Source organism: Bombyx mori, chromosome 10, assembly GCF_030269925.1.
Source record: "Bombyx mori chromosome 10, ASM3026992v2".
Taxonomy (NCBI): Eukaryota; Metazoa; Arthropoda; class Insecta; order Lepidoptera; family Bombycidae; genus Bombyx; species Bombyx mori.
Genome location: NC_085116.1, coordinates 7412360 through 7432596, shown reverse-complemented (window position 1 = coordinate 7432596; position 20237 = coordinate 7412360). Strand labels below are relative to the sequence as shown.

The following is a 20237-nucleotide window of genomic DNA, read 5'->3' as shown; positions in this document are numbered from 1 at the left end:
TAACGCTAAATATTTTTATGAAAATCGAATAGGTACGTTATATACCGAGCTGAATACCAAAATAGGGCGGTGACGTAAATCATTATATTCCATAATAGCTTTGATTGATTGCTGATTGAACGTACAGTTCAATGTTTGAAGTCAAAAACAATTTACTTTGCAGAGTAAAATTGAAACTTTATACATAATAGGAGTTGTTCAAGTAAAATTGTCGGAAATTCATTTATTTTGATCAAAAGTTCTTAATGAAATTAATAAATATGGAGTCGGGTGCCTTGGGGAAGAATATCGCGACAGTGAAATAACGAATCGTGTAAACCTTACATTCAGTCGTAACGGAATTCTAAGTAATAAATTCAACACATAGTGTTTGGCTGCGGCTTACGTATGACGGCGTATATAACTAAAATATTATATGATGTGATGACGATAGTTCAATTTGAAAAGAATTGCCTAGTGTTAAAGACTATTTTCGATTGTGATGGATTATTATTGGCTTAATATTATCTAATAGATAAAATCAGTTAAGTTACTATTTTTGTTACGTTACTAAGTTAGTTTAGGAAGTGCATTTCGATAGTCGTGTCACTAGTGGAAGAGAGACATTCTTTTTTTTTATTACTTATATGGTTAAACAATCGCTAATTGGCATGTACTGATGGCAAGGCGTATTGTAAGTCCGCACGTATTTTTACCACCATCCTACCAATTTCTGTTACGAAGCGATCATGTAGGTGGGTTTGTGAAACTGAGACAGCCATGAAACAGTATTATGGGGAATACGACCTCATGTCTCAAGACGGATATTCACGTAGGGTCTATGATTAATTTATACGAAACTTTAAATTCTACTATTTCATTCTGTTCTTGCTTACTTGCGTACTCAGAATTCGATGCATTTGAATATTAATCAAGTCTGAGCTATAACTGATTTCGTTTTAAAGTCCTGTATATTCAAGTTAATCCATTTACGTGGATGGTAAGTGACTTATTTAAGAAACGGTTAAAGATTCGTATTATTTTAAGCTATTCAAAATTCAAATGAAATGGTTCCGTGCTCGAATCGATCTTCGTAGTTTAAGAGAAAATATGGACTATACTTCTTCCATCCAAAAGTGTCACTATTTTTTCCCTGAAGCAAATCAAAATTTCAAGCTGCTGCTTTTTTTTTCGTCCCCTTTTCGAGAAAGTTTGAGAAAGTGCTTCTTTAAAACTATGAAACATGCAATAATATATTTTCTAGCGAACCCCGGTCGTACTTCGTTACCATCATATTTGAGATATATCTATGTGTTGAGAACAATTCTGCTATATGGAAAAAAAAACAGATGCAATCTAACTGTACAAAGTTTCAACTCAATCTAATAAGATGTGATTGTTTATTTATATTCATTAAGAGGAACATAATATGAACAAGATTCCTTCACATCCTGTGTTAAGACGCTATTAAAGCTTATATGTAGATATCATACGGAGAATTCTGCCTTAGGAACTGAGGTTGAAGGCTTGAAAACCAATGGTTCTGGACCACGTGAACACAGACACGCATACGCAGTCACCACACAAACACATTGACACGAAACTATGCAGACATTTTAAACAGTTTATATAATAATGTGTAGCACTTTAATGAAAGAATTTTAATGAGATTCACTACTCAGATAAAATTTTAATATAAAATGATTAAGTTAAAAGTATTTCTCGAATGCATGTACATTTTATACGACAAATATCGGCTTAAAATTGCCATTAAAATTCTTATTTCTCCATCAAATTTTGGTACGATGTCTCTATTAATTCACCTAATTCACCTCGCCTATGGGCCACGACCGATAATTTCGTTAGTGTTCGCCACAGCACGTAGATGGTTCCAATTCATGCTAACACATTTTAGAGTCATGTTAATATAATTTCACTTTGAAGACATATTTTCTGAAAGGTTTCCTTCCTTTTACTCGTAAAAACCAGTAAATATTAGCAATGTAGCAGCATTGGGCAGCCGTTGTAACTATACTGAGATCTTAGAACTTATATCTCAAGGTGCGTGGCGCATTTACGTTGTAGATGTCCATGGGCTCCAGTAACCACTTTACACCAGGTGGGCTGTGAGCTCGTCCACCCATCTAAGCAATAAAAAAAAAAGTAGATTTTTCGTACATACAATTAATTAACGTCCATTAATTATCAATCTCGTTTTGGTATGTAATAATTTTACCCCTCTAAAGATGAGGTAGCTCTTAAATACGAAAAACCAAGTAATTTATTAGAAAACCATGGTACATCACATCCCATCGTTAAAGAGCTGGCATGCTCACTGATAGATGACGAGACTTCTCCTCAGACGCCTACTCTTCCTTCAGATCATTTTTATAATAATAACTGCAACGTCATTTACGACTAGTTTGAATGCAGTTTTTGGAAAAAGTGTTTTTATTTATTTATTTGTTTCGTTTATTAAAAATCTGACAAAGAAGATCTCTAGCCACGTTTGACACCTGTATTTGTAAATGACGAGGCCTTGTGAATGATCAAAAAATATTTACAATAGTTACACACACGTCTCGACGTTTGCGTTCGGCCTTGAGGTTTTATCGAATGTGTACAAGAGCATGCCATTCTGCAAAGGAATGCTCTGATTTCGTGTCGAATTTTCACGGTCACTAAAATTACTCAGTATCAATAGAATTTAGCGCCCATTGTTACTCAATTACAGTCGCGCTGGTCAATCTTTTCTACGTGTCACATACGTCAATTTCGATTTAGGCAGACAATGTACATTCCTCTGCCCAGAGGATTAATTTAAAACATGTGATTCAATTTTGTGATAGTACTTATTTTATTTATAGATCAATCGAAAGTGGAAGAATACAACTCTGATTGAGCGAAGAGAGATAAATTCGAAGAGAGCCGATGACTTGCTGTGGTGGGGCTACATTAGTTGAAGAGTATGGCGAACGACACCGACGCATATTGCGTGCCCGGCGCCACAAATTTCAACAAGGCGTACAGCAGACTTCACGGCTATATCGCACTAGTGATATGCATCGTCGGGTCCGCAACGAACTCCATAAACATTGCTGTTTTGAGTCGTCGGGAAATGTCAAGCTCCACGAATTCCATATTGACTGGACTGGCCGTTGCAGACCTTCTCGTCATGCTTGAATACATCCCTTACGCTCTTCATATGAATATCAAAATAGGACCTCAAGTGAACAAGAATACGTATGCATGGACAGTCTTTGTTTACTTCCACTCAATATTTAGTCAAACGTTCCACACTATTTCAATTTGGCTGGCTGTGACTTTGGCGGTTTGGCGCTATGTTGCCATTGCGTTTCCACAACGAAATAGAACGTGGTGCAACAGGAAAAATACAATTACCGCTATAGTGAGCGCGTACGTGATCTGTCCTTTTTTGTGTTTACCTATTTATTTCGCTATGACCATCGTGCCTAGTGAAGTGACATCGAAGAACAATTCCGAATTTGCAGAGGACTTAGCTTTACCCCAAAATCGGACCGTTTATCTATTAGAAATGTCCAAAAACGTTGAATTAGTCACAGCGATCATGTGGATTTACAGTGTAATATTAAAACTAGTTCCGAGTATAGCGTTGTCGATACTGAGTACGTGTTTGATATCTAAGTTGACAACGACTGAGAGAAGGAGGCAAAATCTTCTCAAGCGATCAACAGTTGGGCCAAATGAGGTAAGTTGAATAGACATCTGTGATAGCATACTTATACTCCTACTAGCTTATAACTACATACTTACTACTAACTTATTTAGAGCTTAATAAAGTAAGGAGACGACTTGGATACCGCTGGCCTAATATATGTACATTATTTTGCTGGATAGCAGCTTAAAAAGTTGTCGTAAGGGAGCTATAGAAATTCAATTCAATATTCAATATTGAAGCATGATTCAGCAAAAAGAACTCAAAGCTCAAGTTTGGCGTAAAACACATAAGTCAATAATTTTCACGTTTCCACTGATATTCTGTTAAAAATATTGTTTTTATTATTGAAGATAACGTAACATTATCCACTTTAGCTATACTAATATATAAATCTACAGTGGTTTTTACGGATGTTCCGTTATAACTATTGAACCATACATTCATTGACTTGAAACTTGGTATCCATGTAGAACATACAATTACTTAATGGATAGGTTAATATTTATTTGAGTGTTGGACTTCCTAACAATAATGACAATTAATAATAATGTTAATTTTAAATGCTCAGCGAAGCGGGCGATTACGGCTAGTTTTCTATGTTACTGCACATTTAGTACTTACTTTAGTAGGTTTGTATCAGTTAAGGCATTTGTACCCTAAACTATAATGTATTAAGGAATATATATCTGCAAAATACAAAAGAAGAATTTAATTGTTTTATAATTTAATAAAAGTTGCACGGTGCAACAATTCATTAAATCAAAAATAATTTAAACAATCTCAGTAGGGTTGAAATTATGATAGAGATAAGATTATTGCGTAGTTTCGTGCCCGCAGTTTCTGATATTAGGTTCGTACTCATTCAAGTTGTCGAGTGACCTTATTGCGATTGATCAACATACAAATGCTCGATGTTATGGGTTGTTTGCTCGTATCTATGCAGATACGAGCAGGGAGCCTACGCGAGACAACCCTTCATGTCCTATAGGAATCCATTTCATTCAAGATATTGATATGTTCAATTCTTTATGCGTCGACTCTGGTATCGTTTACTCTACAAATCGATTGGCAACGAGAAGAAGCTTTCATATGTACATTCTGACGCCTCACCAATAACTATTATTGACACCATTAATAGCATAGCAGCTCATAACGCAAGTGCCATTATATTTATGAATCCACCGCCATCTCACCAATAACATATACTCCACCAACTTAGTGTTATAAACATTGGACTCCATTTTCTTTATCTGTTCAGTCATTGATTTTGATATGAAATTACTTTATTTGATATTAAAATAAAGCATAGAATTTTAATCGTCAAAATACTCAAATCAAATCAAATCAAATCAAAAATCAAATCAAAATTTTTTTATTCAACATAAATGAAAGTACATACTTGTTGAACGTCGAAAGAACTACCGCCAATTCACAAGAACTAGCTTCCGTCCTGAGAAGAATTGGCAAAAAACTCAGCGGGCATGACTTTTTTTTTTTTTTTTTATATGAGATTATTATTTATTTAATTTTTAATATTAGATTATAATTTTTTTAAATATGAATTTTTTACAATGAGTATTATAACGTAACAATTACTACGATATTGAAATGCCCGGAGCGAGCAACTCATTCCCACTTTGTGCAATCTTCTAGATAATCATTGACTTTATAGTAAGCTTTATTGCACAGATGTTCTTTAATAGTTTTCTTAAACCTATGTATATGTAGGTTCTGAACATCTTGTGGGATTTTGTTGTACAGGCGCACAGACAAACACCCGAATGAGTTTCGTATCTTATGTAACCTACTCATCGGCACAACAAGCTTGTGTTTGTTCCTAGTATTTCTATTATGTATGTCCGACTTTTTAGGAAACTCCTCAATATGTTTACGAACATACATCAAATTTTCTGGCCATTCAGATTCGATATTTGGAGATCACGGTCGTCGAGAAATTTGTCTTGGTAAAAGACTGTGCTTTATTGGTATAATGCCTTACCATGTTTAACCATTGGCATTGATAACATAAATGAAGCTGTCTTTTGAGGATGGCTAAAGGCCGCAATCATTTTCTTCAATCGGATACAAAAACATTACATTACTACAAAACTGAATTATATAGCTTTAAGGGTCCAACTACGTTCAAATTAGTGGTCCTATTAATTGACGACAGTTGCGGGATATTTAAGCGAAGGTACAATTTAATTACTATTGGTAGTTAAGAAATAAATGTTCAATTAGACCAAGATAGATTATTTTGGTCTAATCATAAGATACATTAGGTCTTTAATTACAAAATTACCGTTTAGTATACCGAAAGTTAATGTTTTTTTTAAATGTTTTTATGTATGTCAATCAAATTGTCCACCCATTGTATCGATGCATCTCTGCCAGCGAAGTGGTAATTTTTCAATGCCCTATTTCAAGAAGTTAGGTGTATGGAAGCCAGCAAGCTTTTCAAGGGCATTTTACTCTCGCGTATTGAATTTTTCCCAAGAAGTTGTCCAAACTTAGGAAATAGTAGGTCTGTCGGTGTAAAATCTGGTAAGAGCTTTGAATGACGCAATACTTCCATTGCGATGTACTGTGGGGACGAGATATTAACCAAGGCTGCCGGAGTTTCACGAACTTCTCCGTCTTTGTATCCACCTCCTCACAGTACATATCTGACGTAATGTTGGTACCATTTAGTAAGAATCTATGATAAATTATACCGACACTAAACCATCAAACAGTGATGATGAGTTTTTAGGGGTAAATGTTCGCTTCGGGTATCGCCTAGGTGCTGAACCAGGTTCTAACCAACGTAATGACCTCTTACGATTATCAAAAACAATCTATTTTTTATGGTTAGTGACAATGTGGTTCACAAACCCCATCGTTTCTGGGCCTGTTAAACAACTCAAGACATACCTTAACAAGTTCGTCGCGTTGGCGATCGTTCAGTTCTTGCCACATCCACTTTCCACTTCAAGTTTTTTTAACTTGCCAGTTTGACGGAAATGGACCAATATTGTTTTGATGCTAACATTAAAAGCTGCTTACTAACTCAGCGGTAGATTGAGTATCGTTAGCTTGCACTATCGTCTTTAATCCGTTATGGTAGGCTTTAGTTTTCGAGCGACCACCGGATACATCTTTTAGATCAAAATTTCCAGGTAGGAAGCGTTTAAACCAATAACGCGTTCGTGTGTTAGTTTGTAGTGTTTACTTCTTACACGTCACTAATGTTGTGAGCCGTTTGCGCGGACAATGCTAACGTGACGCAACTGGTGACTATTATATTAATTCCATAACGATTCGTATTGTTATTGAGTCCATATTGAATAAAACTATAGAAATTTAGTGAAAATAAAACACTAATTAATTAATAAATGACTGAATTTGAGAATAATGGATTCATTTTTTTAAACTTTTCAAATGGCCAGTATAGTAAAACAGTAAACTTCATAGGTAAAACCTGTTATTGTGCATGTGCTCTAAGATAGCATTAAGATACAATTTTATTGAGACTTCATATCTTAAGATTGGCTTATTGAGATACATGGTGACTGTATATATACGCTGTACACGTCCAGATTATACATATTTTCGTTACAAAATGCAGCGCAGTGCTCATGAAGGTCAGAATACCTTACAATATAAAGCTATTGCACGATAATGGACTAAGTCCTTCATCTTGGCAGTCGTCCGTAAACAAGTTTTAGATATGTTACAACTTACCAAAAAATTAGTCCCCGTTAGAACATTTGAGCCTTGACATAGTACCATTGCAATGACAGTAGGCCGGACACATTGCTCGTAGAATAAATGGCCGCTCAGACCAAAAAGTTTTTCGAGTGGCAACCGCGCCTTGAAAGACGCAGCGTGAATGGGACTCCAGTAACGGACGACATGTTGAGAGTCGTGGGAATTTTCTGGACAACGGCGGTATAGGATCAGTCATTTTGGCAAAATCGAGCAATGATGATGATAATGATAATGATGATGATAGTGTCACTTAATAGTAACACTTCCAGCGTTTTATCTATTAAGTCACAGACGATTCACGTCGATATATCAATTGCTATGTATTTTTAGTAGGCAAAATTATCTGGAAATACAGCAAAAAAGCGTGTCTTACTGGGAGATTAATGATTAAAATTTATTTATTTGTGTGTTTTGTTTTTAGCCAGAAAAGCAGTGTCTTGCAGATGACTCAAATACACGTCGATCCAGCCGAACAGACCGCACCACACGGATGCTACTGGCCGTGCTAGGCCTCTTCCTCTCTACAGAAGTGCCTCAAGGTCTACTTGGACTAGCAAGCGCAGTAGCTCCGGACTTTTTCAAAAACTGCTACAGTATGTTCGGTAAGAAATAAAGCTCTTGCTTTTATATTATTACTAATAGACCCGGCCACGCGTTGCTGTGGCTAAGGTTTTTGTTTCTAAATAACACGCGGCCGGCTATACTAATACCAAAAATTGACAAAGTAAGAACAATTGAATTTCACTGTATTGCGTTTACTATGAAATAAATTTCACTTATACTTTAGTCTCAGCAACACGTGGTGTTTATGCTATTAAATTGTAGCTTATGTGAAACGTTGGTATTTTTAACACAGCGCCATCTATGAGATATTAATGTCAGACAGTATTACAATTGTCTGTAAAAACTGATTTAAGGCGCCATCTGTTTTAGACTTATGAAACTTACAATTAATAACAGAAATCAACATAAGAAATCATTTTATTGTTAATTAATAAATATTGCGACCATTAATCGAAATAAAAACCATCCTATCTTTCAAGTTGGATCACAGTGCACACAGTGTGCAAATTTAATTTAATATCGGTTAAGTAGTTTAGGAGTTCATCGCGGACAAACAACGTGACACGTTATTTATATATATTAAGATAAATTCCCCTATACTAATATTGTACGAGTCGTTTGTATTATATGTTTGTATGTTTGTTACTAAATCACGAAAATATAGTTGAACTGATTTAGATGACATTCGTACAAGTTTATATTAACATATGGGACACTTATGTCGCCGCAAATGACAGGAAGATTCTCTTAGAAGAATGTAGGTAAGTACGCGAGTGCGTGCTCCGCCGTGTCTTCGTCGCAGCCACTGCAGTGGTGTGGTGGTACTCTCAGCTCCCTCCGGGTGATGAAGTGCAGGTAGCAGCCGAAACAGCAGGATTCACCCAGTCCGACAGGACCAGGCGGACCACCTCGACGGTCTGGACGTAGGCGGGGTCCGCCAGAGGGCTGGGCAAACCCTAAGCAAGCTACGAACAACTTTTAGTTAAATATAAATTCTGGTCTTCTTTTTAAATATTTCCAGCTATTTAACTTACTGGTATAATATAAATATATTATTTAAGTATACTTGTCATTATGTGGTAATGTTCTTTTTTTTAAATTCTTGATAGTAGATTAAGAACAAATAAACAAATATTTGACATATTGCTCAGTTTGCCGTTGAAATTAAACTTTACATAATTGGTAGTTCTAGCATTATCTCACAAATATTATGTATTTTAATTATTATAAGTATCCTACTCATCAAAATAAATTAGGATCGGCTTTCGGTTACTAATCTCTTAGAAGCTCAATCGTTTTAACTTATAACCGACACGCAGATCAACATTGATTAAATAAGTTTTGCTTAGATTATCTCTAACGGATGGAATTTATAATATAGATTATTATTGAGAACTTTGAATGAACGAATGAACAATGAAATTTATGAAAGTAAAGACTTATTAGTTTCAATGAATTTGATGTTTGCAATGAAGAAGATTTGAAGTTGACAGTGCCAATTTAAAAGCAGCAAAGGATTTTTGTATAAATAATTATATAATCGAGTGTCAGGAAGGTCTGAATCCCGCTGAAGTGGAATCGTTAAAGAGTACCTACGTCGTTTATTAATGAAAAGGACGTCGGGACCCTACATTTCGTTTTATGACGGACAGAGGTCATGAAACCCTATTTTGCTATCTCTCAACCGTTCAATTTAAAGTGTACATGTTGTTTGTGACGTTGGGTCCGAATAAAAATGTTTATAGCTAATTCACGGTAGTCGTAAAACGAACCGATGCGCGATCGTTGTTGGATTTTTCTGGCGTTTCAACGTGTATACAAAGTGGCGGACTATTTATGATTTTATCACTGGTAATAATGGTTAATGCATCAAACAGATTACGGCTTTTACAGCCGTCTCCAGAAATGTGTATTCGCTGTCAATTTTATTGCCGATACGAACACTTCACAGTACACGTCAAGTTTTATTATGATTTTTTATAACATTTATGAAAAAGAAACTAAGCAATGAATGCAACTAGCGTATGTACATATTATGTACATATTTCTTCACACATAGCGTGCAACCATACAGCTATATTTTACGCACACTCTTCAATATTAATTAACCTTCATGATATTTTTGAACGTTACGTATTTTACGTATTTAGTTACGTATATAAAGTTATGTATTAAGGTTCAAGAGTAAATTTGTTCTTTGAAATCTCGTACCGTTTTAATTAACTAATTAATTAAAAGACTCCGATGTATTCTTAAATTGATTTTCGTTGCTTCAGTAATTTATTTTCATTTTTGCCTTTGATAACCAATGTAAAGTAACAAAATTTAGCTTCAAAATTCACTTATGAAATTCTGGGAAGACCCGTATTGTACGATAAAATCTCGGAGTAAGTACATAGAATATGTTAAATGGTTCACATATTTTATACTCCCGTACTGACGTATCGGAAACAGGAGAGAACAAAAGTATTTCATTTTTTCTTGGTAGCTAAAGGTAGATAGAATATCGATTAACTCCATTTTAATATTATAAATAAATCCTCCGCATAGTGAAATTGTTTCGCTATATTAAAAAAACGACTTGTAGTTAATCCTTTTCATAGATAGTAGTAGCAGTTCTATTTTTCCAACTGGAAAGGCAAAAGTATCTTACTATACAGCCAAATTTTTTTATAACTGTTTTTTTAGGGAAATTTTTAATATGAAGTGAAACGAAATGAGGTTGATTAATATGGAACATTAATCAATTGGCATGAAATTAAATGAAATTAAATGTGATGAGATGATATGGGATGAAATATAAACTCGGTAAAATGGTTGCTATTTACTGAAACTCTTTCAGTGGACTTTTTTGGGGGATCCCGAGAAGCTACGTCCAGCGGCTTTATCAAATTTTCCCCACATTTGTGCATTTTTAAAGATACTAAACGGTTAATAGACCACCGTTATTACACATTTAAGTTTTTTTTATTGCTTAGATGGGTGGACTAGCTTACAGCCCACCTGGTGTTAAGTAGTTACTGGAGCCCGTAGACATCTACACCTTAAATGCACCACCCACCTTGAGATATAAGTTCTAAGATTTCAGTATAGATACAACGGCTGCCCTACCCTTCAGACCGAAACGCATTACTACTTCACGCCAGATATAGGCAGGGCGGTGAAACATTAAATAGACAAAATAAAACAACAGAACTTCGCTTTCGCGTTCCCGCCAAAAAATCTTTCCATAGATAAATAATTTTTTTTTTCATTGTTGTCGAAGTTATGACACTTGGAAAATTTTAGTCCATTTATCGGGCCCTTAGCTGTTGACTAAAATTTTTAACCTTTATGAAATCGTTGACAAATAATTCAACATGTAAGACTGAAAAACACGATTCATGCCCTACCAATATGCTGATAGCGACTCTCCAATTTCCATATTTTACGAGATCAAAGAGCAACAGATGAATGATATGAAATTGCTACAGTTCTTGGCTTCGTAATATTTTGTATGATTTTGTATTTAAGGTCTATTTTAAATGAACTACAATATAATAATTATATAATATAATATTGAAATTTAGCAACATTTTTAATTGCATGACATACATATTATAATATCAAATTGTGATAGAACGACGTCGTGAGTGAACGACAATTTTTTTTTTAAATATTTCTAAATTCGATTGTATCTATATATATATTAATACGTGAAGCAAAAACTTTGTATCCTTTTTTACGAAAATTGCGCGGACGGAGGAGTATGAAATTTTCCACACTTAAATAGAGAAGAATATTCCACAGAATATAGAGAAGGAGCGCACAACGCTAATATTTTTTTTAAATAATGCATAAAAGATACATTAAATCAATAAAAAGAACATTACACACACTGCCATGTATTTGACACACACACACATATGTATATATACTCTTTGTTTATTGTCAAACTTTAGTTAGTGCTTAAAGTCTGTGGTCAAATTGAGAATAGGTTAATTTTATCTTTAATATTATTTGTCTGTATTATTTGTCTTTGACAATATAACCATAATAATGTTCAAGCTTATAATTTCAATTAATTATAGTCGAATTTCGACTACTGCGCCACCACTAGTATTGATTAAACCTCCACCAAAACCTGTGGTGGTGAACTCAAAGTCACCCAAAGAGCAATGGAGAGGACTATACTTGGAGTCTCCCTGCAAGATCGAATCAGGAATGAGAAGATTCGCAGAAAAACCATGATATCCGACACAATTGAAAGGATTGCGAAGTTGAAGTGGCAGTGGGCAGGGTGCATTGCTCGTAGAACAGATGCCTGCTGGGGCCAAAAACTCTACACGTGCCGAAAAACGTGGGTAGGCCTCCCACAAGTTAGACGGATGACCTATTTAAATCCAATCAGCAGATCCAATCGTTGTAGCGAGGCTTAGAGGATGCCTTTGAGCAGCAGTGGATGTCTGTGAGCTGAAAACCAGCTTAATTCATCTCCCATGGATCTTCGTCACCTCCCATTATTATGAAACATTCCATTTCCGTGTACTTCAGATGACATATAAAGTGGAGCTGATTGAATTTTGGAACTAGAAAATTTATAGCATGGTCCATGACTTATAATATGTTTCTCACTGTGAAAGATAATACATTGTAACAGGTTTATGCTTTCAACTACAGTACTTAGAAAGCATGTATTAAACTTTTTTAAAAAAAATAATGATTAAGGCTTTAACCGGTACACTAGGAAAATCACGTTCGGTTATTTAAATTAGGTAGAAACTTATTAAACCAAAACATAATGGATTGGGTTAAGATTTAATTACTTTTGAGTGAAACAATTAAAGTAACTTTCTACCGTGGCTTAGTAATTTAAAATAAGTATTTGGATTAGTAAATTAATTTGGAAATTTAGAATTCCATTCTCTGTCACAACAAAGTAAGTAGTACTTTTTGTAGCTTATTTTCTTTACTTAATAATTAAATTAATTCATTTCGAAAAGACTCAATTCAAAGTTTTTTACAATCAGAAAAAGTACCTTTTTTTTTAATGTCCTTGGTTCAAATTGTAGGCTTATTTTAAGGGACAATTTGATATACTATTATTATATGGTTCAATATTTCCATTTCCCATTTTGTTTGTACTCCCAATTTATTTTCACAACACGTCCCCGTGCTACGTGCTCTCTCTATGTTAGATTTTGTTCTCTAACGTAATCTGAATAGAAGTTTAGATCCACAAAAATTCTATCTAATAGTATAAGATCCCATTTCTAATACTCTCGCGGAGCGTTAGTAGGTGTGTCGTTAAGGGTCTAATACGCTCGCGGAGCATTAGTGGGTGCTGCGTTAAGGGTAGGACATTTGCAACACAATCTAATTGTATTGCGAACTAATTGTATGAGGATGCTTGTAGCTGAAAGTAAGTATTGTGTACTTTTTGACGAAGCATGTTGCTGATAACTAAATAATATTTTGTGTAAATGTTTGGAAATAAGTTAAAGGCCAAACTAATAAAAGGTATCTAATTGTAGGTTCGACCGCTTGTCTCATCATCAAGTGAGATACGTCTCAGTCCCAACAAGCTATTTAACTCATCTAGTAAACGAAATATCAACATATCTAGTTTTATATACCGATGAAAATAAATGATTAAGAATTTGAACAACTTTCGAATTAAGCTTGTCGAGATTTTATACAAAATAATGGCAATATCCACTCCAGAACTATTTAAAAACAACGTTTTAGTATTTTAAAACCCGATAGTCCTCAGTTCTATGTATCTAATTTTAATACGATTTTTCTTGCGCTTAACGTCAAATGCGGTACAGGTAGGTGCTAATAACAATTTGGTTCTAGTAATACAAACAAAGTAATTTGCCAAAACAACCAAACTAGATTAAAAGCAGCTTGTTATAAGCAAAAATAAACAAAATGTATGTTCAATAATAACATGCTATTACAACGCGCTACACCTCTGTCTCATGTTTCGTCTGAATACATTTTTGTTTTACGTGGGGCTGACACTCCCTACCACACATTGTAATTTATTAAAGATATCGTTTTTCTTTTCATATAGGTATAACACAAAGGCTTTCAACAAAAAATCCCACCTAGAATTTTAAAATCGTTCAAAATCTTTTCGCTCTGTCGCATCTGCCGGTTTTGTATATTCCGGTAAATTAGAAACACCGCTTCCGTTGGAAGTATGGCGATTGCATTCTTAACGGATGTTTTCTGCGATAAAAATACACCTCTTCTAGCTAATGGGAGATCAATTATATTTTCATTTAAGAGTTTGTAATTATTCAAAACAAAATATAATTACCTAACGTTTTTTTGTCAGTTAAAAAGTATCAAAATACCATGAAGTTCCAAGACATTTTTTCATTCTTTCCTATTTTGCGAGCCGTTTTTTTTCCACATGAGAAAATCGCCCGTGGGTAGGGTTACCCACGCGGCAGGTGGGGTATGTGGGAGTTGAAACTCATTAAAAACTCCTGCCGCTCATAACCGGCGCCCTACCCCAGACCGGGCCGAAGCCCAGTCGAGGCTATTGAGACGGCGGGACAGTGTTGACGCAGAGCATATTACATCCATCCCGCCGTCAACCAGACGCCGGACAGGTGGCCACCGGCGACACCACCACAGGTTCCCGCGGTCGGCGGAACGAGAGCCCACTTTGATGGCGCCGCGCTACACCTTCCCCGAAGCGATCGGGGGAAGTTGATCTGCCATCACCCGGCTTCCTACTGCGGGCGAGTGTGCAAAGCACGCCGCCCCATGCCTGGGTCCCTCCCCGCTCAAAGCGGGCTCCTAGGGGCCCGAGTCACGGAAGCTACACTGGTCCCGACCTGCTCGGCGATGGTGGATTTCTGCGTAGTGAGGAGAGCTTTGCCTCACTCGCCCCGCTGCCTCCTTCTGCAAGATGGTGCACTCGCAGAAGTCAATCATAACCTTCCAGGATACATCGCCGCCAAGCATCCACGCCACCATTGCGAGTCTTTGACATAATTAAAACTATTTTTACAGGGGACTGTATGAGAATACTGCAGCTCATTTCATGTTTTCAATGGTGAAACTGGAAAGTCGTCCAGGCCACCGTAAATCTTCAATCATAAAAAAACTTTCAATCAATATAATATTCCGATTTCAATCTTGTAAATTGTTTATTGGTTAAGCGATTAATAAGAGGGTAAATGAATAGCTGAACAACTGGTCATTGTAAATTTTGATCCCCCTACTAGTACCCGTCTAATGAAAAATCTTTTTAAAGGAAGGAAAGTAAATTGAGGTACATATTAATGTGAATCTCTGCTGTAACTCTCTACTACAACCGCTTGAGTTTTAAATATTCAATTATTCTCGAAAGCAGCGTATTTTTATTTCGTTTAAAAATTAAGTTATTTTGTGATTAGGAATTATTTGGAAAATCCTCTATATAACAGAGTTTTTAAAATCAGCATGAGCAACTCACCGTTAACCTAGTATATTTGAGATGAGAAATGGGCGCTATTTACAACTCAAATAACAGAGATAATCTAAAGACGTGAACACAATAGCTTTCCCCTAAGCGCCCTAATCCGACTCCGCAATCCTACGAACATTAGGAAAGAAGATATGTTAGCTTTCTAAATTAATGACTATGCTACACGAACAAGAGAATTATCAAATCAATTTGATCGCAACACCTACATACAACAGACGTGACTTATCAACAATAAAACAAATATAATCACACTGTCATGCATGCACGTATAGCAAACATGAGAATACTTAATTGGAATTACGTAACCATTAAATGTAGTGATTAAATGACGCGTAGCATCCAAAATCAAATGAGAATTAAAACCAAGACCATTGGAGTTAATGGTGGATACCTCTTAAATGTTGATATTAAAACGTTGCGATCCAAAAGTTATATTTTAGATTAGTCTAGTGCGACACGGCGGCGCAGATTCTGGGCGATCCGCTGCCTTCTCTTTAGATTTCCTATTCGTGAAATAGGAACTTATTAAAACGACAAATAGCTCTTTATGCTTATCTAAGAAACTGAGTATCAATTGAGCTTTCACGCTTATATCTAGTGAGCTTTTCAGTAATAATTTTAACAGACTTCTTTTTTGGTAAATTTAAGGGTTTTTATAGTTTGGTGAAATCATATGAGCCTAATAGAAACATCTGTAATGAAGTCATGTGCCCCAGAAAATTGGAACCATCATCCAGCCAATGTCCTTTACGAGGTAGTCATGTTTTCAACTTTTTGTAGAACAGCTATTCCAATGCAATGGGTTTTTTCCACGTCCGAAGACGAATAAAGAGTTTTGGATGCGGGCTTTATTTTTTAAAATCATCTGATACCACTCCATAGTAGTTAGAAAGGAGACTAAAAAAATCCGCTACTTAAATTAACAAACCGTAAACGTTGTTTATGTCAGAAAAAATAACCAAAGTAAAAACGAATGAGGTAAATTGTACTCTGAAATATTCCACCCGACTTTTTGTTCCCAAAAAACTCGTCTTAAGGGTTTAAAAGGTCATGCCTAGTGACTATTTTATTATATTAGCTAATCTCAAAGACTGATGTAATTTTTATGAATAATATAGTTTTGTAGATTGAATATAGTAAATTTGTGGCTGTCCAAAACTTATTCTATTATTTTTTTAATGATTTAACACTAAAATTCTACAACAAAGAGATAGTTCTAGGTCAAAACTCAGTTAGAAGTACGTTTCAGCCATCCTATTTAGTTTGGCTAAAATGTTACCAACGTTAATGCGAACTACTCTTGGAAGTTATAAAAGTTGAGCACCACATTACCAGAAATGAGAGAAGCGACGTTCCTCGGGAACTATTTCGGTGCTGTAAATTAAAAGTTTTTCGAATGTTTGACAGTTTTCTTATTTGTTAATCTACTCTAACTACATTTGTACATGCATATATGATAAATAAATACACAATAATCTGAATAAATTCTAATGCAGTTTGTAATTATTAATTACGTGTTCTTCTGCAAGAAGCGTTCTAATAGTCTTCAGAGTGTGTAAGAGTATATGATTGTCCAATATTCATTCGCGAAGCATTTACTCTTGAGTTGTTGGGTCTTCCTTGAAGGCGCTCGGGTAGCTGTTAGCAAATGCCGCCCCTTCTGGCTGAGCCCTTGCTCGCCCACCTGTCCTTGTGAAACTGGAAAGGCCTCAGGGCCAGTAGTAAGCTCTCAATCATAAAAAAAGATTGCCCATTATATCATGTAGCGGAGATTTTTTTTTTAACGTAATTCTAAAATAAATTTGACGTATACAAAAAATTACAGATCTCTTATGAATTCATGTCAGTCAAAAGCGGTCTTGTTTACAAGCATGAAGTTTTTTTTTATTGCTTAGATGGGTGGACGAGCTCACAGACCACCTGGTGTTAAGTGGTTACTGGAGCCCATAGACATCTACAACGTAAATGCGCCACCCATCTTGAAATATAAGTTCTAAGATCTCAGTATAGTTACAACGGCTGCCCCACCCTTCAAACTGAAACGCATTACTGCTTCACGGCAGAAATAGGCAGAGCGGTGGTACCTACCCGCGCGGACTCACAAGAGGTCCTATCCAGTACCAGACCAGTAATTACGCAAATTATAATTTTGCGGGTTTCATTTTTATTACACGATGTATTCCTTCACCGTGGAAGTCAATCGTGAACATTTGTTGAGTACGTATTTCATTAGAAAAATTGGTACCCGCCTGGGATTCGAACACCGGTGCATCGCTCAACACGAATGCACCGTACGTCTTATCCCTTAGGCCACGACGACTTCTAAAAGTATAAAAAACTTGTGTTTGTTATCAGGCGACCTCATGGATATGTTGGCGCTCTTCACGTCCTCCGTGAACTTCGTGCTGTACTGCAGCATGAGCCGTCAGTTCAGGTGCACGTTCGCTCGCCTGGCCAGACGAATGTTGTACGCCGCCGAAGAACCAGCCAAATTTGCTGCGAAATTGGAGCCTACCACTCAAGTAATTAAGCTTCAATTAAATAACAGCAGCGTACACAAATCATGTGTGCAATTATAGATGTGTTTCAATGAATTTAAGGCAAAGTTGGGAAACGAAACATGCGATTACGTCCTTGGTCATGAAGAGAAGAAGTAAAGATGAGATTAGGATTAGCGGTATACAGACACATAGGTAGGTACCTATCCTCTTTATATGAGAATGTGGATAAAATAACTTATTTAACATCCAATAATTAAACACTAACTTTAATAACTAAATGTCACAGAAGAAAATGTATTGCTTCTTATTTTAGTGTTGTCTGCTATTGAATTAAAGAAGATCTTAAAAAACTCAATAATATGCTGAAATCGCGTCGGAGATTTTTGGTGAACTGAAATAAAGTAATTAGATATTCGTTTTACTTGGCGTTATTTGAGTCTCCATTATTCTGCCTATTTCATATCTCAAGGTATGCAGAGGGATTTATGTTGTTACATGGGCTTTGGTACACTTAACATTAGGTAAGCTTTATGCTCGTTTATCCATCTAGTGCTAAAATACATATACATATATGGTTTTGCTGTCCATTTGACCAGCTGCCAAAGATTATGAGATAGGACCTAGTGAAATGCGGGTTGGCTAAACCGGCATTTTCTTACACCAATCCAAGGTTGGAGAATGCGACAAAAAGGAAAAACTGGACAGAAAATCCATAATGTGCCAATTATTTATACAGCAAAACCTATAATATTTTCAAAGTCGCTTTCATTGTTGTACCGAGATAACAACGTACATCTTTCTCACTGCCTTACTGGAGATGTTTGGTCCTTGAATTCAACGAAAAATATTTATTGTTCAAAAAAATATGGCGGTTCGTCATGCACACTATGTTGCTAATTCTATCTATCTATCTATCTCTTAGGATTATGGCGTTTCCTTTTAGATTTCGCCAATGTCAAGTATATAATGTTGCTAATTCAGGATGTACATATATATTATACGTAAATATTTAGCAACGGTTTCCTACCTTACATTTTAAAATACTAGATTCTGTCGGTAAAGATTCAGATTCCAGTTACATACACTTAGACGTTTTGAGCTGTAATTATAATAACCTTGAAAATTATTAGTTACCAAGTCAAAAGAAATTAATTACACATACAATAATAATGATAAGTAACTAAATATAAATGTAATTTTTTGCTACATTCCAAAGAAGCCGTTCTCAACCTTCGTTGAAAATTGTTGAAGCTCTGTATTATACCTTAAATAATTTCTCAATGGTTTCCAGAAAGGAAAGCTTGAAAAATACTTTGAAGTGTGCCGGAGCATGCGTTCTTACAAATCCTGACCAATAGGTAAAATTATCTATGGAATTTATGTCTTGTGATGTATTGAAACAATTACGTTTTTGAGAAGGAACCTTAAACGTTCTCTCATTCGTTACTAAATTTTGGAGTTAATGCGAATCACCGAATATTTCTTAAATATATATGTAGTTGGCATTTTTGGAATTATTTTTTCAAAAAAATTAACCGTTATAAAGAACTCTATCTGCGCTTTATATCGCTTTGGTTTTCTTATACAAACAGTTTACGTTCGTGTATGTCTAAACTACATGAGTTCTTACCAAATACACAAATAATTATGAATCTAAAACACACATAAATACCTTTTTAGATAGGTATTTATCTATATTCGACAAAAATGATCACTTAAAAATACATTTAAAATGTCTATCGTTATGAATTAATTTGAGTAATGTGGACACGCTCTGTGTGGTGATGGATTGCACCGTTGCGTACTACGAGTGTTGTCGCAATGTCTAATGATTTATTATTTCTGTCACAAACAGGTCACTGGGCCGCTTTAGCGACAAATTCCCGCCCTCATTAGGGTGGTTGAGGAGAGTATCATGTAAGTGTTCAAAAGGTGAGTTAGATCGACTTTTATCGCATTAGATGTTCTTTTGTGTAGCTTACTAAACTTGAAGTTGAAATATAGGTATATCGTATTTATTTATAATGTAAATATAGGTATATCGTATCGTATTTCAGTAGGCAGCGGCTTGGCTCTGCCCCTGGCATTGCTGAAGTCCATGGGCGACGGTACCCACTCACCATCAGGTGGGCCGTATGCTCGTCTGCTTACAAGGGCAATAAAAAAATAAAAAATATATATTTAAAAATTTATTCAAACTTCTTTTCACTTTAAATATAACGTTATATTTTTTATATAGTGTATGCAAAAAATGGATTGAAGTTGCTATCTACAT

At 35.5% G+C, this 20237-nt stretch overlaps 1 protein-coding gene across 7 annotated transcripts in view; it reads left to right on the top strand.

Moving 5' to 3' along the window:
• The window catches only part of NGR-A13 (neuropeptide receptor A13), a 40650-nt gene that overhangs the window by 17906 nt on the left and 2507 nt on the right, over positions 1 to 20237 (top strand). For 2 of the 7 annotated variants that reach the window (XR_005245077.2, NM_001134238.1), the window contains 4 exon segments: positions 2847 to 3709; positions 7851 to 8031; positions 17817 to 17983; positions 19818 to 19894. Coding sequence is in view for 4 of the 7 variants with exons in the window: in NM_001134238.1 (NP_001127710.1) it covers positions 2948 to 3709; positions 7851 to 8031; positions 17817 to 17983; positions 19818 to 19835 (1128 nt within the window). In the remaining 3 variants the exon portion in view is untranslated. 7 annotated transcript variants of the gene reach the window in all.